This window comes from Desmodus rotundus, chromosome X, assembly GCF_022682495.2.
Source record: "Desmodus rotundus isolate HL8 chromosome X, HLdesRot8A.1, whole genome shotgun sequence".
NCBI lineage: Eukaryota > Metazoa > Chordata > Mammalia > Chiroptera > Phyllostomidae > Desmodus > Desmodus rotundus.
Window position 1 is genome coordinate 66354275 of NC_071400.1, and position 20591 is coordinate 66374865.

Here is a 20591-nt window from a genome sequence, read left to right on the forward strand (position 1 = left end):
CTAGTCTTAACTATGGGTGTGGGTCCCAAGATAAGGCAGGGAGAAGAGCAACACATGGGTTCAGTTTACACATTTATTCTAGAAATCCCCTTCCAGTGTGGGTAATGTGTTGGGCCCCAGGTCCATTGGTACAAAAGAAAAGTTTAACACCAGGTTAAGGGGGTATGGGGATCCCCCCAGCTCCAGAAAGTCACAGACAGGTATAGAAAACACAGCTTGTGTAGATTTGTTTAAAAAGTGGTGGATGGAAGGAAAGCCAAGGAAGACGTGACGCAGCCTGTGGCCAGGCGTCACCTGAGGATTTTACTGGCGTCTACCAAGTTCCACCACAGCAGCATCCAGGACACAACACACCCAAGGGCTCTCTGTCCTTGGGCCCTCCTGCAGGGCCTCCAGAGTAAAGATAGTCAGGGAAGAGGCTGCCACCAAAGGCTGGGCCATCTCACCCTGGAAGCAGAGGAAGTGGGCACAGACAGGCAGATAGGGACTGGGGCTCCTTCTGGTACCTCTGGAGTGGGAAAATGAACCCAAGCCCCCCACCTAGATTTCAGTCCATCCAAATGCAGGCAGAGAGCTTAACTCCCCAACAAGTGCCCTGGTGGGGTGGTGGCAGGGAGTTCTGTTCACATTAGAGCCCCTAGCTGCCCCAAACAGGGCCCTGCGACTCCATATGGTCCATTTTGTGGAGGGGGTTCCTGAATGGAATAGGCTGGGCATAGGACAGGAATGAACCCAACCAGATGAGATCACAGTTTCCCTTTTATAAAACATCTAGTGTTGGGAAAAGACAGTGAAAACCTAAATCACGACTGTAAACAGAAATGGAGGAGGCTTGGAGCCCCTACTACACCATCCCCATCTTTTAGACTGTGAGGGCCCCCGGTTCCCAGCACAGTGAGAGGAGAAGCAGGGCATCAAACACCTTCATGGGCCTACGGGGAGCCAGGGGCATTGGAAGATCAGGTTGGCGCTTCCCCGCCCAGGACCAAGAGCAACCACACCCTAGGGCTCAGCGAGGTCAGCTGTGTGCTCTCCAGACTGGAGTCATGCCCAGGCCAACAAGGGGCATATCAGAAGGGTTCAGACCAGTGTCCCCGGGGTCTGAGGGTCAGAACTGGAGGACTGCTCCCCCTCTAGCGTCAGGTCACTTAACCGAGCGCTCAGCTCCGAGGGGTACAGGAAGTCCACGTAGTATCTTTAGAAGGGGTAGCAGGAATCCGGAGGACAGGGTGGAAAGACAAAGAAGAGAGGAAAAGAGGCTCATTAAAGAGGTAGAGGGAGGCACAGGACAGCACCTTGAGGCTCAAAAGCGTGGGGCGTGGTGAAAAGAGGAAGAGAAAAATGAGGGCACAGGATGTCCCTTCCTCCCAGCACCCTGGTTCCAAGGTTCATTTTCAACTGACATGCACTGGTTGTTAAAATATTAAAATTCATCTACATCTTGGTAAAGAACTGCTCCTACCAGGGCCCAAGATACCCCTCCACCAATACCCCACGAACTAACGTAGGTCAGGCAGGGCCCAGTGACCCTGTGCCAAGGCTGCAGCTAGCGCTCTCATGGTCCAAGTCAATTAGCTCTCACGACTGACTACCTGCCTCTTAGCCTGGAGACCTTTGCCGTCTACCTCAAGAGACCCCTACCCATCAGTAAAAGCACCCCCCATACCTGCTGGAGACAGGGGGCGCCGTGAAACTCCTTGAGTGCGGGAGGGGTGCCTGGTTGGGGGTCCCATACAGCGCCTGGCCCACCTCATAGCAGCGGGAATGGAGGAAGGGTGGGTGTTGTGGGCCTATGTGGGAGAGCACCGGCCGACGCTGGGGCACCGCAGCCACTCCCGAGTTCCGGATGTACCAGTCCCGTAGCCCCTCCAGGGCAAGGCTCTTGTGCCCACTGCGCTCACCAGCCGGAGGGATACGGGTGGGTGGAGGCATCCATAGCAGAGGGTTTGGATGCACCTCTGGACCCTCTACAGCCTCCAGGGGCAGGCCACAGGGCTTGGTGCGGGTAGCACGGGTGTGGGGGTCTTTGCTGCGAAGGAGGGGGCTGCTGCTGTCAGCTGCATACACAGGTGGTGGGCCTGGGAACATGGTGAGGAGCCCATCCCGGCGGGAGAAGGGTCCTGGGACCTCAGCTGTAGGCAGCAGCTCCCCTGAGCCTGGCCCACCAATCCCACGGGGCAGGCCCCGGTCCAGGGAATAGTCCAAGAGGAAGTCCCCACACACAGGTGGGAGCCGGGGGGGCCCACGGGATGCAGGGGCAGCTGAGCTGGGCCGGGCAGCCCGGGGAGGGTCTGGGGGACCAGCTGTGCGGGAGGAGAAGGCAGGGGCTGCTTGGGGGCGCTCATACAGCACCTCACTGCTCTTGCAGACTGGGGGACCAGGGGCAGGGGGAACCAGAGGTGCAGGTGGGGATCCAGCTCCCCCCACAGCTGCGCGGTCCACTAGCAGGGCCTCAGAGCTGTTGCTGCGGCGGGTGCGAGCTGCAAAGAGTGAAGCACGGTCCGAGACCGGGTCCGCCCGGGGAAAGCCCATCTGGGAGTCCTGGCTGCCGGACCACTGGCGAGAATGGAGGCCTTCGGGTCTGGGGGAGTGGAGGTGGGCGTGATGGGAGGAAAGTCAGGTATGTCGGGCAGACGGGCTGAGTGCCCTAGGTCCGTACCATACCTCTCTTTGAGCCTTCACTTCCTCATCCCCCATATGGACCCAGAACTAGACATTGTGTGTATAAATTTGTTAGGTAGAGGCATGTAAAGGGCAGCAGAGGTTCTGTCCCAGACTTGGGGGCAGAGGGACTAAAAATGTATTGGGGGGTCTGTGGCTGTTAGCTCCAAGGGAGATGTCAGTGTGTGCAGGGCTAGAGAGGAAATGCTGACAGGGGAAGGCCCAAAAGAGGGCTCTTCCAAACAAATATGACCAGCACCCTCTGCTAAGGCACTTCTCATGGCTCCCCACCTCCTCCACAACGACGTGCTAATCCTTAGGCCTCAAATTCAAGGCTCTTCCTAAACTTTCTGCCCCCCCATTTGTATGAACCATCCAAAACTATCACCCCAACAGTCACCATCACAGAATGCATGTGCCATGAGGACCAAGACTGTTTTGTTCATAGCTTAAGAAGAGCAGGCACTAGTATTTAAGAAACAGTAGATGGCAGTGGTTAAAAGCATGAACTCTAGAGTCAAACTTGTCTGGGTTCAAATGCCAGGTCTTTGGTTAACTAACAAGTCACTTAAGTTCTGTGTGCCTCAGTTTCCTCATCTATAAAATGGGAATAACAATAGCACCTCCTCCTAGGGATCTTGCAATGATTAAATGAGTTGATACCATGTAAAGCACTGATCTCTAGCAGATACTTAGTACTCAGTGCATGTTAACCAGAACTTAATTATGCCCACAGCCTCTTTCAAAGGCGGATACTATTATGCCCATTTCAAAAATGAGGAGACCAAGATTCAGAGAAGGTTAATGACTCGCCCGAAATGCACAGAAAAGCCCATACTCAATCATTAGGGTTTCTGCCCCAAATCCCCATCCCCTTCTTCTCTACCAAGCAATTCCTATTCATCTTTCATACCCCAGCCTCTCATATCCCACACCCTTTGGTAATGCTCTCTCAGTCAGAACTAACAGTTCCCTCCCCTGATCCTCAAACACACCCCCAAACTCCCTTACTTGCACAGCTGGGGGCCAGTGCCCCGGGTGAGGACAGGGGTGGCAGGCACACTTCGTCCCTCAAAACTGGAGGCACTCCTGGGCAGCGAGCGTGTGGGGCTAGAGAGAGATGGGCAGGCCCAGGGAGGGGTCCACATTAGAGACAGTCTCCAGCAGCAGGCCCTCCTGCCAGCCAAGGTTCAGGACCCTACTCCTGGTTCATGGAGAAAGGAGGGAAGGATTTTATCTGCACCTGGTGGGGCTGGCCACAGAGTTCCGTCGGCTCTTCAGGTCCCCATAAAGGTCTGATGGGGGTGGTTTCCATGGGGTTCGCCGCTCAGGGCTGCCCCCAGATACTGCCCGCAGCTGGTCCCAGGTCTTGGGTGGTGAGGGGCGCTCAGCCAGAGGGAAGCAGCCACGAGGCTCCTCTGGGTGGAAGGGAGAAAGAGGGTGAGAATTCAATGAGAGGGGGTGCAATAGGTTGTGGGCAAAGCAAAGGGTAGGGCTTGGGAGGCAGGAAGGGGCAGAGGGTTAGGCAGGGCTGAGCAGGCTAAAAGTAAAGACAGGAGCCCCACTGGAGGATGTACCATGGCTAAGGAGAAGCTGTAGAGGGAGGGGAGGGATTGAACATCAAAGGATGGGGGTGGGGGGTGGGTGACAGGGGTCCTCACCATTATCATGGCTAGCCCCAGACTCTGAGAGGGAGCTGCTCTCCGAGTGCAGAACTACATCATCTACAGGCAAGAAGGGAGAGACCCCAGCCAATCCATACCAGGCCTAGGGTCATCCCCTTATTCCACTGGCAGGTCTCCTCCCCACCCTGTACCCTCTCCAAGAATCTACCTTTCCTTGAATCCCAGACCACCAGAGACTTGACTCAACTTTCCTGGAGCCTATGGATCAGTTCCCAATGGCCCCAACCTTGCCCAGATCCGGTTTATCACCACCCCTCTTACTGTTTGGGTTCCTTAGGTTCTGCCCGCTACTCATTTTTTAATGGCTGTTCCCCCACCCCACCCCTACCTCATCCTTTAGCCAAAGCCCATTCCCATGCTTGCACTGGTGACATGACAGAGCATGGCTCACCTTGGCTAAGCTGAGCAAGACGCATGCCCAGGCAGACACCCTGGGCAGTGATAACTGCCCCTGTGGACAGTGGGAGCACCGGGAGACCGAAGCGGGCTCGGAGGTCCCCGAGCTGCTCCTCCAGCTCATGCAGCCTTCGCAGAGCATCTGCTTGGACCTGGCGCCGGCGCCTGCGCTGCTCAGCACTCAGCTCAGGAGCCAAGGCCAGGCGACGGGCAGCTGCCGCGATCTGCTGCTGCACTGACACCTCTCGTTCCAGAGCCTCGAGAGCCAGCTCCTGCAGGGCCCACCAGAGAGGGTGGGATAGAAGTGTTGGAAAATGCCAAGCACAGGGACCCAGGAGGTGGCACAGCCAATCTACACCAAAGGCGGGACCTGTTCCTTCAGGGGGTGGAGCTTCTTCCCTCTGGGGGTAGGACCTGTCTGGATTATGGTCTGGGCCTATTCATCTCCCAGAGGGCATTAACAGTTTTCCTAACAGTTAGAGACCAGCATCCTGTCTCTGACTGGGAACCTACCTCCCTCAGGACAGATTCCTTTTCATCTTGACCTCTCCTTCCCCTGAATGCACCCTCCCCCCACCGCCCTCTGCCCAGGTTCTCTCCAGGCTCTTCCTCTGTATCTGTTCCACCCCCAACTTGTTCTCCCAGACCATCTGCTCACCTCAGCAGGACACAAGGAGTGGTGTGTTGGGTTGGGGGGTGGTGGAGGGTAGGCTCGTGCTGCAGGGGGCCGCCGGCGGACCAACTGGGGCCGTTCACCAGGCTCCAGCGGGCACTCAGGGGGCAGTTGGCCAGTTAACTCCTGGGGGGGCGGGAAACAGGCAGGGCTCAGAGACTATCAGGGGTTAGTTGGAGTGATGGGGCAAAGCGGTAAATGACTCCAGAAGCTACAGAAGTCCTACTAGGAGCCCAGTTCTGCTTGGCATCGCATGCTTGTTATTTCTCTTCCTCCACCCAATTCTCCACCAGGCACTCGTGTGCAGCCTGGACTCTCAGCCCCTTGATGGCCCAAATCCCAGGTAGTGGGCATGGGAGGCAGGAAGACTTGTTTTGGAATTCATAATTTCTGATTTTTTATGAAGATGACACAATCTATACACTGCATATTATAGAACATTCCTTCAGGGCCTGGTGTTATATGTTCTGAACTACATTATTATTTCTGGCAAGCTGTGTGGACAGTCACACCAAGAGGGGTAAATCAACACTGTAGATCACCCTGTGTCAGTTCAGATCAGATTTTACTGCCAAATTTTGGAAATAGCTATTGTTTTGTAAGGATTTTTAAACTTCAAATGGTAGACAGGGGAAGGGGACATGGGTGTCCACTGCCATATTTTATTGATTCTAAGAAATCTAAGCTGAACTTTGAGAAACTAGAGGGTGATGGGGAATTTGCAGGTTAGACAAGTGGCTCAACAACGGCCACCCCAGTCTGCCTACCTAGGGGCCCCGGCTCCTCATCCCCCATCCCTACACATTTAGGGCCAGGCCCTCACCGCCTCTTGGAGGCACACTTTGCGTAGCTCCTGAAGCTTCAGGCTCAAGGCCTCCTGCAGAGCCCGCTGCCGGTCTAGCAGTCCCCTCAGACGCTCTGACTTCACCTGGGGGGCAGCCTCTCCGAACAGGGCAGCTGGACACAGAGGGAGCAAAGATCAGTGGGGCAGCTGAGGCATCCTGCATCCTGTGGGGCCAGGAACCAACCCTTTCCAAGTGGGCTGGCAGGGGGTGACTCAGAGCAGGGGAGGCAGCAGCAGGAGGGGGAACCAGACACCGACCTGAGGCATTGAAAGTGGGAGAGCTGATCAGCTGACCTTTGACTTCCATCCTGGTGCTGTTGAGAGGCAGTGGCTTTTGGCGGGACAAGGCCTAGCAGTGATACATGGGAGCCATTAAGAAAGCACATGTGTGGTCTCCCCATCCCCACCCCACCCAGCTTCCCTACCCCAGGAAGAAGGGACCCCCTGACCCCACCCATCTGCTTGACCTGCCCTCTCAGACTCTGTATCAATGTCTGGCCTTCACTTGGCCCTGGTACCTTGGTTCCCTTCCCATTGAGTGGGAGCAAAGCAAGTGAGGAGCTGCGCAGACTTACGACGCCTCCTCAGAGGCCCATAGGCCACAGTCAGGACTCTCACCTGGGAAGGGAGAATTAATATAACAGATTCAAACAACCATAACAACAGTGAGCTGCAACAGTTACCTTACATGCCACCTTTAATCTCGACAAACCACCTCTTGACGGCAGTTCTGTGATTATCATTACCCCAGTTTAGAGATGAGGAGAGTAAGACAAAGAGACAAAATAACTTGCCTCTGGCTAAGGATAGAATCCAAGCCCACCCGTTTGGCCCAATACTCCCTCCATCAGTAAAGCTGTTCCAACCCCACCAATTCCTCATGAGCTTGCAACCTATCTAACCTCAGGGCCTTTGCCCAGGCTGTGGCTGCTGTCTGGAGTGCTCTTTTCACCTCTCACCATGCCAGCCCCCGGTCCTCACATTCTGGGACTTAAATGTGGGGACTTCCAGCGGTGGGCCCCCACATTACTTCCCCACACAACTGCTGTCCAGCAAGAGACTACCTCCCTCATACATACACGAGGACAGGAAATGTATCTGTCCTATTTTCATCAGTATCTCTGGCCCTCAGAACAATTCTGCGTGCACAGCAAGTGCCCAGTGAGTGTCTGCGGGGTGAATGAAAGAATGATGAGGCAGCCGATCCAGGGATCAAGCCTAGATCTGCGGGTTGCTACTTGTCTCAACTCTATCCTACAGCTCTGGTGTAGAGTGTGCACTTGGCTCCAGGACCCCTCCAGCCTCTCTGCCCACCCCAGCCTGTCCTGCACCCACAAATGCAGATAATGAGCCAACTGTCTCCTGCCTCTTTCTCTGCCCTAAGCTGCCCTGGCTGGCCATGGGGCCTGCCTTGGCTGGCCGCCAGCCCTGCCCTTGTCCCCTGCTCTGGAGTTTGCTCTCTCCCTCCCACATCCTGCTCAGTCCCTAGCTGGGCAGCCAGGTGACATCACCTGCTACCACCTGGCCTGACCTGAGTGACAGGTGGCTGGGAGGGCCTCATGAGGCCACAGAGGTTCCATCCCCACCTACCTCGAACTCCCCAGTTTGTTACGACATGTTGGCTAGGTGTGGAGAAGACCCAGTCAACTGAGGAGGCGTGGGTCCAAGCCCCTTCCCCATCTACACATTGGGAAATGTGGCCAAGCTGCTAATATGGCACAATAAGTCCCTCAGCAATCCTCTTACATGCCCCATAGGATCTGTACACCTCCTGTTGTTCCCTGTCCTCAACATCAAGGATAGGGGTCAGGACCTAAAACCCTTTTGTGCACCCAGGCAGCAGCATGCTTTGTAGAGGCACTCACATGCCCATCCTCCAAGGTCTAACATTGCCCAGCACAGTGAGGTTTCCCTGAGGTCCCAGGTCAGCCTTCTCTGCCCCTTGGATCCTGGGAGTCCTTCTACCCCAGCTTTCATATGGGTTTGAGGAACTCTCCCAGTGCTCCCCTAAACCTTCCTCTACCCCAAGAGGAAGATCCACTCCTCCCTGGAGGGCCTGTTCTCTAGGACTGGTCTTATATCTGACACTAACCTGCTTCAAGCCTTCCTTCTCTGGGAGCTCACAGCATCCTGGAAGTCAACACAGGGTCCAGAAAGGAACCCTGGCTCCACCCTCTCAGCCTGACCTTGGGGACATAGCTAGGGCCTGAGTCATGGGGTCACTGGGCAGGCTAGACACAGAGTCCACGCCCCACACTGGACTTCCAAACCTCTGCCTCCGCACATCTGCCTTTGACACATTTGCCTTGGGGCCCAAAGTTGCCAGGTGCCCGTCCAAAGATGATAAGAAAGGGATTCCAGCAGACCCCTTCCCAACACCCTCCCACACTAGCCCCTGCGTTTCCCCACTGGTGGCCCTGTGCTTTTTTTCCAGGGTCTCAGGATGGGCTGTAGCAGGAGAGCTACAGAAATCACTCCCACACCCAGAGGCGGGCCTAGCAGGTTTTTCAGGTCTGCCCTTCTGACACCACAACCAAGAAATTCCTGGCTATAATGACTGTTTACAATCAAGACACCGCACTGGGTGGCACCCCAACACCTTTAGTGGGACCCCCGTTTCCACATCCTGCCACCAAGGAAGCAAATACAAACTCCCAATGTCTAGACTGTTCATACTGCCCTAGGGGCTCCCTGCCCCACTCTAGCTCTGGGCTTCCCTGAGAGGCTGGGCCCCAGGCTGAGGGAGGGCAGAGGCTACTCCCACAGGGAAGGAAGAGGGAAGAGGAAGTAGAGGGAGTGGAGAAGGGGGACTCTGGCTTCTCTTCTCCCTGATCCCTTCCCTTCCTCCATTTCCGGCAAGGGATCGGTTTCCGTGCCAGGAAAGGAAGTTACATATTTTGGGCTTCACTTATCTATTCAGGCCCTCCTTCCTCACTGTCCTCTTGTACGGATCTGGCTTTTTCCCACAGGGAACATTAGTTACACCCATACCCACCTCTCCCCACCTTCGGGCCCTTGTTCCCAGGTGCTCACCAATACCAGATAGGTGCTGTGAGTGGCCTCAAGTACCTGAAAAAAAATAGTTGTCTCCACCAGGCCCGGATCCAACTGGTAGTGGCAGTGAGCAGTGAGTGCAGTGGCAGCTGCCTAGGCCACCTCCCACTAGGCGATGGCCCAGCCTACCTGGCCAGGGACTGGGCCAGCCCATACCTTTTAACCCTTGCTTGCCTGACACCGAAGCTCAGGCCACCCTTAAGGCAAGTCTTGGGGTCAGGTACCCTGAGGGTGTTCAACATGGCCCAGAATAGAGCCTGGACCTCCTCCCTCACCCCATACACCCAACAGAGAACTGGGGGAAAAGGGCTAAGGGTGATGGCAGTGGCGGCTGCCTCTGGTGCTGCCCAAGTTCCCAGATCAGACTCTGTCCAGCCCAGGATATTACCTGGAAGCTGGGGTCTGGTGAGCTGCTAAGCACCCTGGAAGCCTGGGGTGTAAAATCTGTAAATCATGTGTGTCTCTTTCCCTTGACATCCCTTCCTGAGGCCCATGCCGTTTCTTCCCAGGGCAGGCAGGGGTGTGAGAAGGTCTTAGGGCAATTCCTACCTTCACTGAGGTTAACAGCTTCCCAACTAGGGGCAGAGGAGGTCAACTTTTCTAAGGAGAGACCAGGTCTCAAGATCCTACCACCTTCTGCAGTTCCAGGAGAAATCATCCTAGCAAACCAACAAAACACGTATGTGGTTTAACCCTTCCCAATCCCTACAAACCTGGGTGGATGGCGCAGACCCAGCTCCTCATAGCCAGCTTGCAGATGTGGAAGCTGAGGCTTGGAGAGGTGAAGAGGCCTGATTCTGATCACAGAGGTATAACAGCAGGTCAAATCAGATGTTGGGGGGCTGGGTCCTGGGTTGAAGGCCAACAGAGGCTATTCCTGCAAGGGAGGACGAGTGGGAAGGGAGACAGACTCATGCTGCTTCACATCCACACTCAGTTCCCCAACCGTATTCTTCCCCATTGCACATTTATGGCCAAGAGTCAAGGCAATTGAGGGCTCTGAGTCCCTACGATGTACTGTTTCCCCCACACCACCACCTGGGCTCTGCACCTGCACACCACACACCACACACTCTGCGCTCCACTTGGGACCTCAGGGCCCCAGCCCAGCCCAGGCCCCTGCAGCAGTCCATGCTGTGAGGTGAAAGGGCAAACTGCCCGGAGAAGAGCTCCCTCTGTATCAGCAATGCCCCACATACATGCCTCCTGCTACCCTGCCCACCTTTCTTCCTGAGTATGAGATTTCCAGCACTAAACACAAAGGCCCCTTTCATGACTCCCTTCTCCCCGCAACCCCTGCGCTGCCTGGGGCTGGTGGAGACAGCAGCCCTAAGATGGGCAGGTAGGTATTGGTGGGAGTGTCCTGTCAGCCATGGCCTCTCCCATCTCTGCTAAACACCAAAGATGTTAGAAAGAGGGATTTTTATACAATCAGACATGAGAGGGACCAGGGTATCTGGCTGGCAATACAGATTGAGTCTCCAGGCTTAGTTTTCCTCATCTGAAAAATGAGTAACTGGTGTTTACAGGGTCAAGAGAGGCTAAAGTCACTTTGGATATCAGTTCACAGTGCAAGGTCACTCACACCATGTCATTAATGACTGTCAATAACAAGAATAATAACCTGACACTGAGGTGGGCTGGTGCAAGGAGGACAGAGAAGGTAACTGGGCCTCTTGGGCCAGGCAGACAGGCAGGGAGGGCAGAGTCACACACATACATCACTGCCCTGGTCCACGACTTTTAACAGCTTGGAAGTTGGCCAACCTCTAAGTCCCACTGCAGCTGGGACTGGAGTGTCAGGTGACCTCATGGAGAGGTAGCAAGTGGTGGGTCTGGGGTTCAATCCAGCTCTGCCACTAACTGGCTGTGTGACTGTCTGGACAAGTTCCTTAACCTCTGGGCCTCACTGTCCTCATCTGTAAACTGGGGGTGATGATGACCCTATGTACCTCACAGGGTTGTTGTGAGCACCACATGAGTTAATGCATTTAAAGATTGCACAGGATAGTGTCTGGCCTGAGCTAAGTGCTCAATATGTACTGGCTGTCACAGTTACAAGTATCCCAAATTCAGGAATCAAAATATGTGCATATACAAGGTCTGCCCAGGAAAAGTCCAACCATTGTTAATATAACGAGAATGGTTTGCATGACGTCGATGTAACCTGGCAGCCAAGGTGAATGGACTGGATGCACATGTGTCAACAATGATGACTTCACTGTACTAGTCAGTGGGGTGGTAGATCCCATTGAGTGAGCATGTGTACAGTGTGGCTGTCACATTCAAAATGACTGAGTGAGCAGGACAACAAATCTGCATCAAATTTTGCATTAAACTTGAACATTCCTCCACGGAAACTATTCGGATGATTCAGAAGGCTGCAGCTACGGGCAACTGGTGATTGGCAGCTTCATCACGACAACGTACCCACTCATGCATCATGTCTCATGCAGAGGTTTTTGGTGAAACATCAAATCACCCAGGTGATTTAGCCCCCTACACTTCTGGCTTTTCCCAAAACTAAGATCACCTTTGAAAGGGAAGAGATTTCAGGCCGTCAGTGAGATTCAGGAAAATACGACAGGGCAGCTGATGGCGATTGGGAGAACTGTGTGAGGTCACAAGGTGCGTACTTTGAAGGGGACTGAGGTGTCATTGTCCCATGTACAATGTTTCTTGTATCTTCTTCAATAGATGTCTCTACTTTTCATATGACATGGCTGATTACTTTCTGGACAGAGCTCGTACGTATGACAGACCTGGTATCCTTCTGCCTCACCTGATAAATTTGAAAGAGATCTGTTTTCCCTCAAATAACTTGCCCAAACTGTCACTACCAAAAATCAAGAACTAAATATATTCGGGTGAATTTCTGAGACACAGCCAGTATCCCTTAGCCTTAAAACACTCTCTACTTGCTACCCAGAACTGGAACCCTCCCTTCTTGCCAAATCAGACATATTTGAAACAGAGCTGTTTTTCCTCATTATCTAACCTCTCCCTACTCAACACCAAAAATGCAGAACCAAATATATTTACACAGCACAGTACCCTTACTATACCAATTCTTGTCACTGGAACTCAGGAAAATGAGAAGTTTTGAATAGGCTTTTGAGCTAGAGCCATTATTCCTCATCTGAACTCTTCCTATTCACTGTGTAAAATGCAGAAACATTTGTTTTGTTTTTAAGACTTTATTTATGCATTTAGAAAGAATGGAAGGAAGGGAGAAAGAGAGGGACAGAAACATCAATGGGTGAGAGATACATGGATGGGGTGCCTCTTGTACACCCCCAACTGAGGACCTGGCCTGCAACCCATGCATATGTCCTGACCGGTAATCGAACCAGTGACCCTTTGTGACTTTTTGGTTTATAGGTCGACACTCAATCCACTGAGCCACACCAGGCAGGGCATATTTCTTTGTTTGTTTTTTTTTAACAGCCAGTTTATCAACACATCACCAGAAACATGACAAAGAGGAAGAGCAAAAGAACTGGCAGAAAATCACTGTACCTAGATAGATACATGATAGATAGATACATAGATACAAACATACATACATATGTGTATATGTGTATAAAATGCAAAACCAAAACACCTTCAGATAAGTTGGGGGTCTTTCACTGTCTGAACTATCCGAACCCTCCCTCTCAGAACTCAGATTGAGGCTTGTGTTGTTATTAATAAGTTTGGACAAATGTTTTAGGTAAATAAGATGGTTGTGGCGTCTCATTCCTCAAACTCTCACTACGCTCTATGAGAAATGCAGGAACAAAACATAACTGAATAATATGTTACCTCCTCACTCTCCAAACTCTCCCTGACTGTCCTCAGAATCAGGGAGATTCAGACAGCACGGGAACCTTGTTGTTGTCACTGTTACTACTGGATGGGCGTGATTCTAACACCCAGTGACTACCCCCCAGACCTGCCCCACAGAGGCTGGGTGAACTTAGCACTAGTATTAGTATATTTATTGCTGAGGGAAGGGGGATAAGCTCCTGCCCCATCCCACCCCTATCAAGCCCTGAAGTCCCTGGCCTAGAATGGATTTTTTTTCTGGCCAAGAAAGCAGGGATCATGCACCCAGGGTCAAGACCAGGAAATGGAGTGACATGACCTAGAAGAGTCACACATACCTTTAAGTCTCTCAGCCCAACATATTTGATCACCCCCCCATGGGGCAGCCCCCAATCTAGCAAGGCTGGAAATATGACACAGACGTCACAGACTCCAAGAGAATCAATAAATAATTTAGGGTGTTCTTCCACACTTGGGGAGGGTGGAGAGCATAGGAACAGTTCTATGCCCTCCTAAGGCAGGGCAAGAAATTAAAGTTCTGTGTGAGATCATTGGGTGGTGGCAGGGGAAATCACATACAAAAACCACTTCAGCCACACGAGGCCCACGAGGCTACTAGTTGTAGCTCATGGTAAGAGAAGCATTTGGGATGAACTTCAGAGACAATAGGAACAGTGGAACCTCCAAGTTTAGGGCAGGGTATAATGGCACCCCCGTCCTTCTGGCTCAGAGGGGATAGAAAGTGGGTGTTAGGAGGGAGGGGATCTGAACAGGGTGGAGGGGCATGGTAAGGGGTGGACCAGGGGCTTGGGATTGGGAAAGGATGAAGGGACAGGACAGGAAGGAATGTAGGGGACAAGACAAAATCTATGAAAGAGGTCAGGAGGCTGGACACAGAAGGAGCCAAGACATTCCAGGAGATGCGATGGAGTGAGGCTCAGGACAAGGGTAGAGAAAAAGTAGGGGGCAGCAGGGAACAAAAATGCAGAGCAGGGGTAAGGGTCAGTATAAGAACAATAATCAGAAGACAAGATGGGGTACAGGCTGAGACAGTGATTAAAGGAAAGGATAGGAAAATGGGTAGGTACAAGTGGAGGTAAGAAACAGAAAAAGACTGGGGCAGAACGAGGATAAGAATGAGGACAGTGTTGGGACGAGAGAAGAAAGGGGAAAACAGCACAGGGTTGAGGGCAGGGATAGGGCAGGAGACAGAGGGATGGTCTAAAGGTTGTTGGCCAGGATGGAGACCAGGAGTCAGGAAAAGGACCAGGGGGATAGTACAGGGTGGGGAGAAAGTCCAGAAGTCAGAGGTCAGGAATCTGGACAGGTGTGGATAGGACTTGGGTAAAGGGGACAGGGTAGGACTGGAAAGAGTTCAGAGACTGGATAAAAATTTAGGGAACAGGCAGGCCAAGCAAGCATCAGGACAGAAACTGAGGTGATCAGGACAAGGCAAGGTGAACTTCAGAGATGGAACACGGTCAGGCAAGGATCTGGGGTCAGGCCAAGGATTCTGAAAACAGAACTGGATGGAGTTTGGGGTACGGACTAAATACCAAGTTTAGGGGGACCAAACGGGTTGAGGATGCCCCCAGGCCGGAAATGGTTAGGTCAGGGGTCAGACCAGAGGTCCTGGTGTCGAGACCAGCCCGGGTTTGAGGTTTAAAACAGATGTATTCAGGTTTGGCAGGGGTTGAAAGTGAGACCACAGGGTCAGAGGTCGGGGGTATGCGCGCAGGTACATCCCCGTGGGAGTCTGGGCCCTCACCCCGCCCAGTCTCCTCCCTTCCTCCCCTTCCTCCCAGAGCGGGCATTACTCACCTAGGGTCCTCGCCCCGCGGCATAGGCGGGGTCGATGTGGGCTGGGAGGGATGGTGGGAGCGCCCCTTTCTCACAGCCCCCCTGCTTGTCCCCGAGCTCACGCCCGCTCCCCTTCCACGCCCTGTGGTGGGCCGCGTTCGGTGGCGCCACTGTTAGCCGTGGGGGCCAGATGAGGGACGCGGGTAGGGTGGGAGAGCAGCGTCGGGGCCGACGCTGGCGGTGGACCCTGGCCCCCCCTTCACGGGTAACTCGGGTTTGTTGGCTCTCGGCTGCACGGTCGCTGAGCTCCAGCCTGTGGGGGGGGGATGGGGGAGCTGACAGGGGGCGGGACGCGAGACCACAGCAGCGGCGGTGACCAAGTGCGCAGGCGCCAGTTCGGGTCTTCGAGCTCGGGGAGCGCCAGGAGCGAACCCACTGGGAGCGCGTGCGCACACGCTTTTTCGAGGGCCGCACAGAGCTCCCCTCCCCTAGCCTCGCTCCCTCCCCTAGCCACGCCCCCTCAGTGATCAGTCTGGCGCCCACCACCCCAAGTACCCCGCCAAAGAACCACCAAGCAGTACCTCAAACTGCCTCCTATCAGCCACCACCACGTTTCTAAACTCCCCCAACTACCCTTCGTGCCCCAAGTGCACCCCAAACCATCCTTCATCATCCCCTGAATTGTATCCCCAAACTACTATACACTGATTCCAAGGAATACCCTCAATCTGCTCCCCATGGACACCCAAGCTGTACAAACTACCCTCCACTACCCCCAGATCGTTCCCTCAAGTCATCTGCAATCAGCCCTGAAACCATTAACCTCCAAAAAGCCCTTTCAATCACCCTCCATCTACCCCCAATAAACACCCTAAACACCCTCTATTGACCCCAAACTACTCTCCATATACCCTTCTGACCATACTGTATTCATCCCCAAATGGCTCTTCAAGAGCCCTCAACACCACCCCAAACATTCTCAACTACCTTTGGTGTGGCCCCCTTGTACCATAAATCAATTTCAATAGTTACTGGTTCCACCTCCAAATCATATTCCATGAACCCCCTACCAAATCTTTCCTTGACCAACCCCATACCCTGCGACCCTTATCAGTATCCCATATATAGTCCCAACTACTCAATGTGATCCTTTAACTGCACTTCAAACTACCCTCCAACACCTTCTCCACCTCCAACCCACACTCCACAGATCCAAACTCCACCTCTAAAGCACTTTCCAACACTCCCCAACTATACCTCCAAGTAACCACCAACCTTCTCTCTGTAGTTACTCAATGGGACCCCCAAATCATACTTCAATGACCGAAATGTGCAGAGTCCAGCACAAATAATGCCCCTGTTTTATGACCTGGTAATCTATACCAAATCTTTTATTATAAAATCATAAGCACGTAATTCTGTAACATAATGATATCACACTCAAGCACACCATATGATATATATTTTTTAATATTTTATTTCTTTATTTTTAGACAGAGGGGAAGGGAGGGAGAAAGAGACGAAGAGAAACATCAATGTGTGGTTGCCTCTCACACGCCCCACGCCCCACACCAGGGAACCTGGCCTGCAACCTAGGCATGTGCCCCGATCGGGAATTGAAAGGGTGAACCTTTGGTTCGCAAGCCAGTGCTCAATCCACTGAGCCACACCAGCAGGGGCCCATATGACATTTTAGGTGAAATGTTCAAATTGCTGTCTATCTCATGCAAGATATTCACATATCATACCAACCACACTCAGTGGCATTACTGCTGCTGGACCCTGTATTGGAAAGCACCCTCCAATGATTTTTCCTTAAAACAACTTAATTAGATTATAATTGACATACATAAAAGTCACCCACTTTGTAAATTTTTTTATTGTTCAATTACAGTTGTCCCCATTCTTCCCCTATTACTCTCCCCTGCCCTACCCACTCCCACCTCCCACATTCGATCCTCTGCCCCTTGCCCCATTGTCTTTGTCCGTGGGTCCTTTATACACGTTCCTTGACTTGACCCTTCCTCCTTCTTTTCCCCATTAAACCCCTTCCCCTTCCCCTTTGGTCACTGTAAGTTTGTCCTTTATTTCACTGTCTCTAGTTCTATTTTGCTCACTTGTTTTGTTGATTAGGTTCCACTTATAGGTGAAACCATATGGTATTTGTCCCTCAACACCTAGCTTATTTCACTTAGCATAATGCTCTCCAGATCCAACCACCCTGTCACAAAGAGTAGGAGCTCCTTCTTTCTTTCTGCTGTGTAGTATTCCATTGTGTAAATGTACCACAGTTTTTTGATCCACTCATTTACTGGTGGGCACTTAGGCTGTTTCCAGCACTTGGCTATTGCAGATAATGCTGCAATGAACATTGGGGTGCATAGGTTCTTTTGAATTGGTGTTTCAGGAAAAGTCACCCAATTTAAGTGTACAATTCAACTGTCATAGTAAATTTACCAAAGTGTGCAATAATCACCACAATCCAGTTTTAGAGAATTTTCATCATCCCAACAAGATCTCTCTTGTCTGAATACAGTTCATCCTCATTCCCAGTCCCAGTTCCAGGCAACCACTAATCTACTTTCTATCTCTGAAGATTTGCTTTTTCTGGACATTTCATATAAATTCAATACGTGGATTTTTGGTGTTTGACTTCTTCCACTTAGTATAATGTTTTTGAGGTTCATGTTGTAGCACGTGTCGGCTCTTTGGTCCTTTTATTGCTGAATGGTATTCCATACAATAATCTTTAACTGCTCCTCAAAGCACCCACCAATAGCTCCCCAACTACAACTTATGATAGCACTCTGACATCCAGACCTCAAAACAGGAGCCCGAACTGCATGCATCTGCGACTGTACCCACCAGCCCTCAACTATATCCCTTAACCACACTATTGACCCTCAAACTTACTTCATCACTAAACTACCTTTCCAAAGTTTCATCTTCACCTCCAGACCTCCTTCCAACAGCCCCCACTTTACCCTCAAACTGTTCTCTAACTCCCAAGAATATCCCCAAACTTCCCTTTCAATGATTCCCAACCCTAACCCCAAACTACTCTCTAACAATTACAAACCTTGCCCCTAAAATGCCCCTTTCAAGAACACCCAAATCTAACTCTAAATAACCCTTAACTACCTTCACTTGGCCCCAAACTGTATCTATCTCCAAACCACTGTTTAATGACCACTATACCCAACCTTATCTTAAATTACATGCTACTACACCACAAAACATCTTTGAATTTTTCCCAATCATACCACTCTAACCACCCTCCAAGAACTCCCAACTAACTATACCCTAAACCAGTGATTTCCAACCTTTTTCATCTCACGGCACACATAAACCAATTACTAAAATTTTGCCCTGGCTGGTGTGACTCAGTAGATTGAGAGCCGGCCTGCAAACCAAGGGGATGCTGGTTCGATTCCCAGTGGAGGCACATGCCTGGGTTGTGGGCCAGGCCCCCAGTGGGGGGGGGGCGCATGAGAGGAAGCCACACATTGATGTTTCTCTCCCTGTCTTTCTCCCTCCCTCCCTTTCTCTGTAAAAATAAATAAATACAATCTCAAAAAAAAAAAAATCTGTGGCAAGGCCCTGGCCATGTAGGTCAGTTGGTTAGAGCATCATCCTGATATGCCAAGGTTATGGGTTTGATCCCTGGTCAGGGCACATACAAGAAGCAACCAATGAATCAACCAACGAATGTATAAATGAGTACAACCACAAAATGATGTCTCTCAAATCAATAAATAAAAATTATTTTTAAATAAAAAATAAGATTCTGTGGCACACCAAAATATGTTATATACATTTGCCAATCTGACAAAAAATAGGTATAACTTTGATTCATTCACACTGGACAGATATTTTTGTGTTGGCTGTTGTCATTTTTTAAATTTGACAATCTAAAGGAAAAGAGGTAAGTGTCCCAGACTAAATAGTCTGGTATTGCATGTTTTAAGGATTCCTGCGACATACCAGTGTACCTTTTGTGGTATACTGGTTGAAAATCACTGCCCTAAGCTGCCCTATAATAGACCCCAATGCTCTCTGTAAGCATCCCCCATTTACCTTCCCAATCTCCCAACTATACCTCCAAACCACCTTCCAACAACCTCCCAAGCCCACCTCAATCTTCCCTTTGATGGCTCCAATTGTACCCAAACACTTTCCAATGGCCTCTAATTATACCTTTGAATTGCCCTCATAAACCCCAAGCATAACCCCTAAGTGCTTCCAACAACCCCCAAACCTACCTCCAAGCCATTTGTAGTTGCTATAACAAATTACCACAAACTTGATAGCATAAGGCATAAGAAATTTATTCTCTCACAGTTCTGGGAGCCAGAATATCAAAATCAAGTTGCCAGTAGGGCCATGCTCCCTCCAGAGGCTTTAGGGTAGACTCTGTTGCCTCTTTCTCTTTTGGTGGGTGTCAGCATTCCTTGGCTTGTGTTTGCATCACTACAGTCTCTGTTTCCATGGTCACATTGCCTTTTCCTACTCTGTCTAATCTGCCTTTGCCTCCCTCTTTACAAAGAAACTTGTGATTACAATTAGGTTCCATTCAGATAATGCAGGATAGTCTCCCCATCTCAAAACTCTTTATTTAATTACATTTGCAATCCCCCCCCTTTTTTAATATATATATAAGGTGACATTCATAGGTTCTAGGGATTTGGACATGGACGGCTTTGGGGAGGCCATTAGTTAGCCTACAACGCCATCCTGTGACAGTTAACATCTCTACTCCATCAGAAGATGAAACTCTGTCTTTAAACACTCACTTTCTTCCCAGGGTCCCTCCAAATGCATCCCAAACAATCTTCCAACTCCCAACTTTATTCTCAATTTACCCTCCAATATCTACTATCTGCACTCTTTTTTTTTTTTTGAAAGATTTTATTTATTTATTTTTAGAGCGAGGGGAAAGGAGGAAGAACGAGAGGCACAGAAACATCAATGTGTGGTTGCCTCTCGCATGCCCCCAACTGGGGACTTGGCCTGCAACTCAGGCATGTGCCCTGACTAGGAATCAAACCAGTGCCCGTTGGTACACTGAGCCACACCAGCCAGGGTGTCATCTGCACTCTTAGACTGTCCTCTAGCAGCCCCATTCCTCTTGAAGACCTTAACATGATCATTTAGTTGCATGCAAACTGTCTTGTAGTAGACCCTAACCTCACCCCAAGCCACCCTCAATCACCAATGTCATCTATCCCTAAACATCCCCAACTTCACCATCCCACTGCCCTCTTTCTTCCTTCCATATCTCCTATTCACCCCACCCTGCAGTCGGCTCTCAATGAAACCTCAGCTGCATGAGAGAGGGAGGGAGAGGGTAGGAGAGCGATCTTGAGAAAAGTTGTGAAGCTGTGAGCAAGAGATTAAAAGAGAGAGGCTGAGAGAGGTGGAGGATGGGCTTATTGGGCAGGAAATGTGATGGGAAGCACTTATGGAAATATTTGGGATGTGTGTGTGGAGCTGGTGTTTGTAGGATTGGGATGTGTTGCAGGATAATTAACCTGTGGGTCTAGTGCTGTAAATTTTCTCTCTCACTCTGCTGCAAGTCTTTTAACTTTGTAGTATCTTTCATCAGATTATCACTTTATATTTTGATGTGGTCAAACTGGAACAATTGTAGAGCATGGTGGTATAGAGTGCC

At 51.1% G+C, this 20591-nt stretch overlaps 1 protein-coding gene across 7 annotated transcripts; it reads right to left on the minus strand.

The window, feature by feature from the left end:
• Positions 1-59: 59 nt before the first annotated feature.
• On the minus strand, positions 60-15264 carry CCDC120 (coiled-coil domain containing 120). 7 transcript variants are annotated; one of them, XM_045187530.3, is made up of 13 exons: positions 14942-15264; positions 10027-10190; positions 9293-9328; positions 6778-6877; positions 6518-6608; positions 6239-6372; positions 5401-5541; positions 4738-5014; positions 4323-4385; positions 3905-4079; positions 3673-3771; positions 1667-2581; positions 60-1195 (listed from the first exon to the last, which is right to left on the minus strand). In XM_045187530.3, the coding sequence occupies exons 5-13, from the start codon at positions 6564-6566 to the stop codon at positions 1081-1083; spliced, it is 1968 nt and encodes a 655-aa protein (XP_045043465.1). In that variant the 5' UTR covers positions 6567-6608; positions 6778-6877; positions 9293-9328; positions 10027-10190; positions 14942-15264; the 3' UTR covers positions 60-1080. The 7 variants fall into 7 exon arrangements, with proteins under 7 accessions (XP_045043465.1, XP_024435868.1, XP_045043464.1 ...); XM_024580100.4 differs by having other exon boundaries at positions 9255-9328; XM_045187529.3 differs by lacking the exon at positions 9293-9328.
• Positions 15265-20591: the final 5327 nt, after the last annotated feature.